The sequence below is a fragment of the Hemibagrus wyckioides genome, linkage group LG09, assembly GCF_019097595.1.
Source record: "Hemibagrus wyckioides isolate EC202008001 linkage group LG09, SWU_Hwy_1.0, whole genome shotgun sequence".
NCBI lineage: Eukaryota > Metazoa > Chordata > Actinopteri > Siluriformes > Bagridae > Hemibagrus > Hemibagrus wyckioides.
Genome location: NC_080718.1, coordinates 10,429,393 through 10,440,656, shown reverse-complemented (window position 1 = coordinate 10,440,656; position 11,264 = coordinate 10,429,393). Strand labels below are relative to the sequence as shown.

The 11,264-nt window shown below is 40.2% G+C and overlaps 1 protein-coding gene across 3 annotated transcripts in view; it reads right to left on the bottom strand.

Moving 5' to 3' along the window:
- Positions 1 to 11,264, bottom strand: part of cep170ba (centrosomal protein 170Ba) — a 33,125-nt gene that overhangs the window by 6,473 nt on the left and 15,388 nt on the right. Inside the window, exons 7-13 of one of the 3 annotated variants that reach the window (XM_058398909.1) lie at positions 8,633 to 8,746; positions 7,132 to 7,608; positions 5,189 to 6,033; positions 3,996 to 4,172; positions 3,059 to 3,188; positions 1,454 to 2,965; positions 275 to 503 (exon numbers count right to left, since the gene is read on the bottom strand). In XM_058398909.1, the coding sequence (XP_058254892.1) occupies positions 275 to 503; positions 1,454 to 2,965; positions 3,059 to 3,188; positions 3,996 to 4,172; positions 5,189 to 6,033; positions 7,132 to 7,608; positions 8,633 to 8,746 (3,484 nt within the window). The remainder of the gene's footprint in view (positions 1 to 274; positions 504 to 1,453; positions 2,966 to 3,058; positions 3,189 to 3,995; positions 4,173 to 5,188; positions 6,034 to 7,131; positions 7,609 to 8,632; positions 8,747 to 11,264) is intronic. The other 2 variants (XM_058398910.1, XM_058398911.1) reach the window with 2 other exon arrangements.

Sequence of the window (11,264 nt, the reverse complement as noted above, 5' to 3'; positions counted from 1 at the left end):
TTATATAGGGTGTTAATACAATACTATTAAGCCTTTGGGGAGTGTGGGTGGTACATCTGAAATTTATTCCAACTTCATTTTTCAGAAAAATAGACCCTAGCCCTAATAAATTACAAATGCTCATGCATTGTATATATCAATGTATACAATTACTAATATTTAAATTAATTCATTTCCTTTGCTCGTCTTTGAATACTCGACTTGAAACTTACTCTACATGCTCTTCCTCATCTGTCAAAATTGTTGCTGGAGTATTTTTAAGTGCTTTTGTTACCTGGCGATCTCGGCACTATGAGTTGTCCAGTTCTGGTAATTGTCACTCTCGTGTCCCTCTGCTTCAGAGTCTCTGCCTCTGGACGGAGGCCGAAGCAGATCAAGAGTCTGGGTTCTGTGCAAGGCTCCTGAATGGTGCGAGCGTTTATGTTTAGTGATGCTATGGTTAGATTCATACTCGTCCTCTGAGGTGGAGGCGTAGTCTGAGCCCTTCTGACGCCTCCTGGAGCCTTGCCCCAAGGAATTTGATTTTTAAGGAGAGAGAGGAACACCAAGGCAAGTAGAAGTAGTAAAGGAAAATATAAATAGAGAAGGAAAAAGAGAGAACAAATACCCAAAATATTAGAATGCCAGGTTACACTGGGGGGAAAAAAAGGAGTTTTAAAATGACCACAAAGTGCTCACACAGTCAGCTGTCACAATATGTCAGTCTACTGAAAGCAGCACTTTAGCTGGTATGAAGTTTAGTAATAGATTCCCAGTCAATTAATAAACTGGAGCATGATTTAAAAAACCCAGTTAGTTACTGACCTAGCACAAAAAAATCACTAGGACAGAGACTTGGAAAAAATCAAATGGTATTAAAACCTTGGGAACATTATTTTAAGGAACATATAAGGGGTTATTAAAGGCGTCATTCATAAGTACTTGTATTACTACAAACCGGTTGACTAAGAACTGCATCATGATGTTGTCAATGTGCAATAAACACCATTAAATTCTTGTTATACAAACAACTGAGCATGAAATAATATCTTATATTCTGTAAAACTTTTAGTTTCTCAGTAGTGTAAAATATGGGATTTAAGATATGGTTTTTCAAATAAATAACTGCAGTCACTTGATGCTACCAAGAAATTAAAAGGTGAATTTAAGGTATTAATTCATGCTGAATAGTTTGTGTAACACAACTTTAATAAACTGTTTTGTAGTAACGCAGGTATTTATAAATAAAGACTAATACACAAAGTCTTGAATGAGAGTGCAATTCTGTAATAACAATAAAAACATTAGCCCTTTATATGTTCCTTAAAATGAAGTGTTTCCAATACTGTTTCCAAATGGAAAACAAATTCTCCCCAAAAACATAAATGAAATCGGATAAAACTAGAAATGTGTATGAAAACATTTATTAGATATTTAAATATTTTATGAACTGAAACGTTGGTGTCGCACTCACTGGCTGTACTGCTGGTATATTTTGCACTGCTGGATCTCCCACGGATGATTGGTTGCCTGCCTGTTGTCCCAGAACCCCTCTGTGTACCAGTCTTGGGGTCAGGTACTGAAACCTTATGTGCTGAGAAACCAGACTCTACCTCTGAGCGGTTGGAAAAGCCAGTCCTACCAGCTGAGGACTCTGTATCACTGGGTGTAGTAAAAGAGCTGGTTCTCCTTCTTGGCAGTGCCAATATATCCAGTCGAGAAAGCTTTTTGCTCTCCTGTGTTCTGGTGGGGTCCGAGTTCTGAGAGGTGCGGTCAGTCTCTGTACCATCATTGTCGGAAGCATCGCCCAGGCGTGCACGGCGTAGCATGGATGTCCTTGTAGGTTTTGGTGCACAAAGGCTGCCAGAGCGAGTTAGTGCTTGGGCCACTGTACCTTTGCTGGATCTCCTCGAGCTTTCATTCTGAAGTGGGACAGTGTACTTTCTAATAGGTTGGGAGCTGAACTCCTGGTCTGAAACAGTATCAGACCACTGATGTGTGATGGAGCCCTGAGAAGCTGATTCCTTATAGTTACTGTCTGCTGAACTAACCCTGCCTTTCCGTGGATCTCCAGATGAGTTATGCTCTCGAGCACGCTGACTAGGAGTTTTTTTCCCTTTCAGTAGCTCACTGAGGATCACTGGCTTTCTAGGGGCAGAAGTGCCAGAATTTTTACCACTGCGTTGACTGACTGTACTGGACGTGTCTACATCTGATTCCCCAGAAAGTGAGTCTTCCTGAGGGCAGGGGGCACGGTTGGGCTTCTGCACATGGAGTTTGGCCTCTAAGACAGCTAGCGCATTCTCAGTCTCTTTAAGGTAAGACTGAGTGTCTTGGTTGCACACACCTTTGAACGCATTTGTATCATTGTTAGATTCTGGACTTGAGATATGGGGCAATTTCTTAAAGTGAACGTCGTCGCTGGGCCGATGTTTGGTAAAGCTCTCTTGTCTGATGAGTGACACTGCGCTTTCTGTGCTTGCAGAGGCGTCCTTGTTCGGTGGAGAAACACTGGAATCGCCAGACTTGCGGCTACCGTGCTGTCTAGTTATGGTGGCTGTCGAGAACTTTGTGGAACAATCTTGATCATTTACCATTTTGTCTACAGTTACATCTTGCTTAGATGATGCCTCAAAATTAACCTCTGAAATCCTGTCTGGTTTCCCAGTGCTAGTTCTTCTACCCAGCTCTATGATGGAACCATCATCTGACTTACTAGCATCGCTCAGACTGTCTGGATCTAGATCATCCGTGACGTACAGTTTCTGATGATCTTTTTGTAGTGAACCTTGTATGTTCCTCTCCACACCGTCATACGTCAGATAAGATTCTGAATCTACATGAATACTAGGTGGAGGCACTTGTCCCTCCACTCTTGTGGGCAACTGAGGCAGAATTCGTCGTGCTCTATGAGTCTGGCCGTCCTCTGCCCCCGTGCTCTCGTTGGTTTGATTGTGCATCGAGAGAGGGTTAATTTGCCCACCTCCTAAACAACCGATTAAAATAATGATTCAAATAATTGTTCTGAATAAAATGTGCTTATGTAAAAAGAGCAAGAATAACAACATCTTACTGCTACCTGAAAGATCCATCGGTGTAGAAATGTTGATTTCTGTAGAAATTGGCCCCGAGTCAGAATAGCTGTCAGCCAGACTAGCCCAACGCGAAACCCATTTAGTTTCTCCAGTAGTCAATGCCACTGACCCCACCTGTGAATTTGGGGAAAAAAAATCACTACACCACAACACATTCAGGTCCGGTAAAAACATAACTGTTAATTGATTAACATTTACCATCAATGTCAGGCAGCCTGAATTAGTTTGAATCAAAACTAAATACTGAATCAGTACTGATTAATATCACCATGTTCTCTACACACTGTCAATAAAAAGATGCTAACATGAAAGTGTTTTGCCTCAGATTTGGTCACCCATCACCAACTAATCCGCGTGAAGGAAAGAAGCAGAGTCTACCAAATCACAGAAACTGCTTTGAGATCCCAGAAGAAAAAAGGAAGAAAAAGCTGCTGCAAAAAGCATTAATGGAGGCCAAGCACAAGAAAATAATCATGCCTTGCTATATTATCAACACTGATGATAATAATAACTGCACATATTGCAACTTTCCTCAGAATTAACAAGAAAAAAAAAAGAGAATATTGCTCAGATCCTTGCCCCACTGCACTATTACCTCAATAAATTAACCAGAAAAGGTTAAAGATTTAAAAACAAACTTAATTGAAAACATCACACTCAAATGATCATATGAAGAATCAAGGAAGTATTTATAAACAAAAATTGATTTGGGAGATTGCTGTGATAAACTACTACCGTTAGCATGAATCAAATGACGCAAATCAAGCACAGTCATTTACAGAGGCATACATCAACATACTTAATAGATGCTTGGCCCCCTTTAAACATGAAATAATCAGTGGAAGTTTATGCCAGTGACTGATTGGGTTTTTGACAGACAAACCCATATAATTAATATTAAGAGCCCAGGTGTGATGTTACCTGTGCTGGACCCATGGCTGTGTCCCTACAGCCTGGATTATGACCCAGTGTTGGGCCGGGACTATTCTCACTAAGTGGGAGGCTATCTTGGGCCTCCATGTCACCCTCTACAGACCTATAATCTGATGCTGCTGATGGCTGACTGCTGTGCTCTGGGCACTCAAGAACACCAAAAACCTGTCAGGAACAAAGGATGGCAAAAGACTTGATGGGCAGAACAAAATGTATAATCTGACATAACTTTGATGGATAACTCCATATATATATATATATATATATACCAAGCTAAATGGAGCAAAATAGCATCTGGTCTAGACCTTTTAATTATTTGTAGATATTTTTTGAAGTTCCTGAAACAGAAAAGTCCCATGATCACATCACTCCCAAAGTAATCCCAAACTAAATCTTTAATACAGATCATACTTGCATTCTAGAAAAACATGTAATTAGTCAAACATTTCTTCATTCAATAATTTCGGTAAGGCTAGTGAAACATGCTTGTACTGAAGATAATTTAGTCACTGAATCGAAATCTGGATTTTTGTGAAGCTGCTGTGTGAGTGTTTATTGTTTAAAAAGTTCTACGTGAATAAAAAAAATTCAATTAAACATGGCGTTGAAACATGAAGTTTCATTCCCAAGATAGTATCTTCAGCTATGTATAACATGCAAATATAATTAAGAATTAATGATTCATTAAATAAATCACTGAGCTTGGAAAATTGGGCAGAATCAATACAAAGGAAATGAATGTGTGATGTATGTATGTAACTGTTGGGAAGCATTACCCATATAGTATTGGAGTAATGAGTGACAACCCTTTCTTTTCTTAAAGATCAATACATTGTGGCAGGTTTTGCTGCACCAAAAATCTGAGCGCAAGAATAAGGAAATGCAAGAAAAAGAGCGCAGGATTATAAAACAAGCTTTTTTTGATTTGGCTGAAGTAAATTCCACAAACAAGCAGGGTAAACATGAAAGTTCACATGCATTTTTGCATCTGAATAGAAGGAACTGTGCTTGTGAACAAAATATGTACTCAGGGTTTGACAGTAAAATGTCACCGTAATGGTCTCATCTTACAACACAGAACAAAATATTTGGTGGGTAGGGATTCAGACAGTGGGGATTCGGGGGGGGGGGCTTGATAGGTTCAGGCATCTAACTAACCAGTGGATTCAAAAGGAACATACCTGGTCAATCATGTTACGTGCCTCCTCCACCTCTTTATCACGTGCCTCCGCCTCAATGGTGTAGGTACCAGCATCACTCAAGGTGTCCTCCTCTTCTTGCTTGGAACCTTTAGGGGTCTTCCCATCTGTGCAACTGGCAGATGTGGATTTATGAAGTGGGTCTGATGGTTCTAGCTGTTGGGAAGGTGATATGACATGGGTGTGATCCATGGCTGAGGGTTGAGACTGGTTAGAACGATCTGACACCATGCTGGAAGATTTTGAGTGCGATTTCTCTGACTTAGCTGTGGAATTTGATTTTGACACCTTGAGAAACTCGGTCATGAAATCCAGTGCCAGTCTGGACTTGCGACCAACGCTTGCAAACGGTCTTGAAGAAGCTGAGCGTGACGAAAAGTTTGAAGTACTGCCGAGAAGGTCACTTTTCTCTCTTCTCAGTAATCCAGCTCTGGACGAACCATCAGAACCTTTGAGAGGAACAGTAAAGCGCTGAGTTGGTGTGTTCTGTACAGCTGAGGAAGGTAAACTCTCTCCAGACTGGATAGCTCCTTTTGTCTTCTCTGTTCTTTTTTTGTGGGCCACGTGAGATTCTGCTGGAGACACGTTATTGGTAAAAGACTGGGAGCGACTCCTGCGCACGTCATCGTCAAGGAAATTGATAACGAATGCTTGCTGGGGGTCCTTTTTAGGCTGAGTTTGACACCTTGGTGTGGAGGTCATGGGAGGATCCTCTCTGTCTGGAGAAGTGAAAAGTTGTTGGGGAGTCAACTCTCTTGAGAGGTCCTGGTGACTTGAGACTGGGTCTTCAGAGTCACTTTGTGTTCCATCCTCATGATGGTGTCCATCTAACAAAGACAGTTGCATCAGCACTAAATTCCAGCACATCCCTATGCCAATATGATTGAGTTAACATAGCGTTTTGATTGCTTCATTACAATATCTAGTAAGAGGGATAATTCGAGTTTTTGCTGGTATTGGGGTACATTTTATTGACTAGTGGTTTGTTTTTGGAAATCCTGAAACCAGACCTCATAAATGTGAGCACAAAGAGCTACTAAATCCATCCACAAATGAAAATACAGAGATTTATAAAGTTAGCAAAGGGAGCATTTACACCCCCTACTGTTGGGATTGATAAAATAAAATAAAATTAAATTAAAAATAAAACCAGGGTTTTTTTTTTTCAGGCTAGGGCTTGGGAACTCATGTGGGATCAGTTGATTTACAAATGGGGTTATGAGAGACATTAACAATTTCCTCTTTGATTTTATTTTTTTATTTCCCAAATGAATATAATTTTTATTGCTCTAATTACTCAATCAAGCTACATCTAAATGAAAACTGTGTACGCTATTTATTTCTCACTAAACTGACAAATCACTTACTTCGCTTTCACAGGTACAGCCATGTTTTTTATTCTAAAACATAGTTCCTTAGACATCATGGCTTGGTTTGTGCTCTAACAGGCTGCACTGTTAACTGTGGGACCTTATATAGACACGTGTGTGTGCCTTTACAAATCATGTCCAATCAACTGAATTGACCACAGGTGGACAGTTGTAGAAACATGTTAAGGATGATCAGTGGAAACAGGATGCTCCTGAGCTCAATTTTTGAGTGCCATGTCAAAGGCTGTGAATTCTTATACAGTGTTTAATCTGACACACAGAGGGCTTATCATTTGTTAAAAATAAGGGAAAGCTTCATTCTCATGGAATTTATTATTTCAATCTGATAAAAAATTTCTCCCACTTTGAGGCTAATTAACCTGAGTATCTCAACCAAACCCTATGATCCATCCACTTTATTCCGCATAGCTGACTTATCTTAAACACATTATGCAGATAACATTTAATAACCATAAACAGAACTTAACATGTCACTATTAATGAAAGCAAATTTCCATTACTGTGTACATTCACTTTCAGGAAAACTTTACTTACCCTTCAGAGTATTTTTGCCTATGGAAAGGTCACTCTTGGTGGTATAGAGATCATCTGACCTGGAATTTCTTCTCATCATGCTTGTGTCGGTCTGCACCAGCCAATCAGCCACCTTGCTCTCTGATGACATCACCTCCGTCGGAGTGACAAGTGACTCCTTGCTGGGGTTCTTGCGTTGGCGGAAGGAGAATTTCGTAACGTGGTCTTTGATTTTAATCTTTCCAGGAGTGCAATCATCAAACTCAATGGTAAATGAGGCATGGCTTTGCACTACAGGGGGTGTAGGTGGTGCTTTATTCACTGTGTCTTTTGTTGGGATCACCTGCACCTCTTGCTCTGTAGTTTTGGGCATTGATTGCAATTCCTTGGTGGTAATTTCAAAGTAACTTGCGTCCCTTCGACTGGAGTAAATGGTCTTTCCTTGATGTTCAGGGGATGGTCCATTAACCTCTTGTCTGGAGTCTTCCTTCTGTTTTTCTGTGCAAAGAAACTAGCATATAAACACCAAACTGGGAACTTCTAGGAACTTCTAACTTCTGGGAACTCACTGACCTTCTAGAATACTTTAGGTTATATAATCCATGCTAACTAATATACAGACCTTGGCCAATCATTATGTCAATAATCCCATTTGCACAGGAATAAAATTAGACAGGAATGCTCTAATCACAATATATATGGCTAAAATTACATGGGAGACCTAACCATCACACTCATTTGTGCCTTTTGAACATCTCATTCCAGATTTTGATCCCCTTTTCTGTTTAAACCCCCCCACACTCTTCAGGGAAGTCTTTCCACTAGACTTTGGAACATGTATGTGGGGATTTGCCCATTCACCACAAAAGCATTAGTGATGGTCAGGTGTCCACAAACACCTGGCCACATAGTATAAAGTTTCAGGGTTCACATTCATGCACATCTTTACACAGTAAAATTCTTGTAAATACAAAAAGTAAGCAAGTGAAATAATAGCAAACTGTAAACAATGCATGTAGTCAGTTATTTTGCACATTCAGTACCCTAGTATAATAATAATAATAATAATAATAATAATAATAATAATACATCCATAATAATTCTCACAGCCTAATTCTTATTCTGGAAGCATACAGTATAATATATAGTATTAATGCTGACATGGTAAAAACAGAAACTCCTGTTTCATTGTTGAAACACAAGGCCGTGTGAATGTATGTACTCCAGCTGTTTCCTGTAGACTCAAACCCTGCTGAAATACATCCGACTAAGAGATTAACCTATAAAACCAGAGAAGGCAGATTTGGATCCTGTCTCAGAAGAAAACAATGCCCCCTCATTTTGCTGCAGCTTAGACAGCTCCTAATCCATCACAAGACTATGGCTCGCTGTTAACAAGGCAGTCTTTACTCAATAAGCCTTTCTTTTCACCCCAGAATTCACCAGTGTTTTTCTAGAGGGTCAGTGTAATGGACCAAACCGCAAGGCTAAGGCTTTGTTGTGTAGTAAGAAAGTTACAGACCTGCACTATTGTGACTGCTGCTTGATTTTGCAGACTCTCCCTTGTGGTCTTCATCAACATCACCCCACCATGAGGGCTGGCCATACAACGGAGTGGGCTTGAAGACTGCTTGCTCTGAGAGAGGCAGACAGAAAAGAGAGACGGTGTAAGAACCAGGGGCAGATATATTTATAGAAAACTTCAACATGGAGGTTAAATCACTAAAAACGTTGTCTAAATCGTTTTAGACAGTAAACTCTAACTGGTTGGAGCAGCAAATAAGCTGCTTGAGTTAAGGCATAGCAAATCCAGGTATAACCCAAGTAACTTACAAAAACAACAAATGTTGCATACATTTAAAGACATATAAAATGATTTTACTTTTTTAGATAACAATCTACAGCATGTATAGAAATGCTGCTTAGACCCACACTTCAGTGGCATCCTGCCTGACCAAGTTAAAAGTAGAATGACGACGTAGCCCTCGTATCACCCTGTGGAATCTTCTCTCTGTGGAAATAAGCTTCACGAAAAGACACAGCCTGTTGTCCATCACAGCCGAGTCATTTAAATCAGTGAACAGGAGGACGTTCTACACAGAAAAACAAAGTCCACATGGTCCATAGATGTAAATCTCACCAATTTAAACTATTTGATTTCACTTTCTGTAAGCACATATCGTGGATTTTTTTTTTAATGAACACTGAGCTTGCACATTTCATTCATTACTAAACTGAGGTATGTATGCAATGCATCCAGTGAGAGAACTTGGGTAGGGCCTGGGCAACACCCGAGTGTGAGTCAGCACTAAGTCTGCTCCATATGTCACCGAAACTGCTGTAGCCTGGTGAGAGAAACTAGGTGGACCTTTTGCCAGGCTTCAAGACCAAAACATGTCTGTTTAGACTTGGATGTACAAAAAATTGGTGTACTGTCTGGTAGAAAGACAAGCCCCAGTCTCTGAAAATCCTCAGGATGTCACTATGGTGTCAAGAAATTGACAAAAGAAATAATAATGAGTGGTCCAAAATTGGGGTTTTCTCCCTACGATATGCTTTGACACCTGAATTTTAAGAACACAGCTTTTCTGACTATTTAAACTTGCCTAGGACTGGTTCCTGATAAGATCCAGTTCAACAAAGGCAGTGGTTTAAAAAACAAGCAAACTCTCAGTCCGCCTTAAGATGTCAAAATCCGTGTTAAACACAGTTTACTCACAAAACAGACATATGCTACATTTACACACACAGCAGCTCGCAGCAAGTCAGCGACAGGAGATCATTCATTTTCAGTAAGAGCTGGTGACTTTCACCAACATGAGTGACAGTGACCATTAGTGTCTAGATGTAGGAGTGTCCAGCTGAGTCAGAATTTTTTTTTTCCTTTATGTAAATATGGAGCGATTTGGTTCAGCGACTCGGTGGGGAGTGAAGACGTAGAGTGCACTTGATCCACGGTAAAGGACACACGCTGCTTCTCCTTCATCTCATATGATATGATGCAGATATACACTGCTGAATTTTATACACTAGCTGCACCACCCTCTGATAAACGTTAATACTATAGCAACCAGTAGTAGGAATTTCAGAGTACAGCGTGTGAAGTGAGAAAATCATTGTATGTGTGAACGCAGCTTGTAATCAGATCCTGATTGATCACAATGTCCATGCTGCTCCTGTACTACTTTCAGTTGAAATAAAATAAAAAAGAAATTTCTCTCTTTTCATTGTTGTACAAAACAGAGCGAGGAAACACCTCTCATATTGTGTAACTTTGCTGTGCCTATAGGTTGTTGAGATATGTCTTGTGTCTACAGGCCACTTTCTTCTTTTCTCTCAAGCATTCAAGTATCTGCAACTGAAGCTAGCTGACACACTATTGAGCTAAATTAATTGTTTCTAAATATAGTTATTGTTCCTCACATTAAAAAAATAAGAAATAAAACAGGTGGAAGTATATTGTAAAAATCTAAGACTGAAAAAACAGAGGGCTAAAATGTATGCTATGTAAGCAAAATCCTGTTATAAACTACAGGACACTAAAGAGAAAATTATTAATTATTAAGTGATCAAGAGGAAGGAAGGATCTGGTGGACTTGAGGAAACATTACAGAGCATTAGATTCTCTAGAGAACATCACACAAAGTTGTGGAAATGTTCACCCAGTTATCAGTTCTCATACACCATATAGCCACAAGTATGTGGACATTTGACATAGCACTCATGTTGCTGTTGCTCCCTGTTCAGGGTCGCCACAGGGGATCATTTGGTCCGCATGTTTCGATTTGGCACAGGTTGTACGCCGGATGCCCTTCCTGACGCAACCCTTCCATTTAATCCGGGGTTGGGACTGGCACTGAGAGTTAACGCTTCAGTGGCTGGGTTAGCGTCCCGCCTAGGAATCGAACCCGGGTCCACCAGGAGGACATAGCACTTACAGGTGCTTTTTAAAAATCTCAATCCAGAATTTGTTCCACTGTGCAGCTATAATATAACCTCCACTCTTTTGAAACCACTTTCTACTAGATTTTAGAGCATGATTAAGCCCCAAGAGCATGAGTGAGGTCAGACACTTAAGTTCAAGGAAAGATGATTTCACCAGGGTTTGAACAATGCCACTATAAACACTGTGGACAAATTCCATCACTATAACC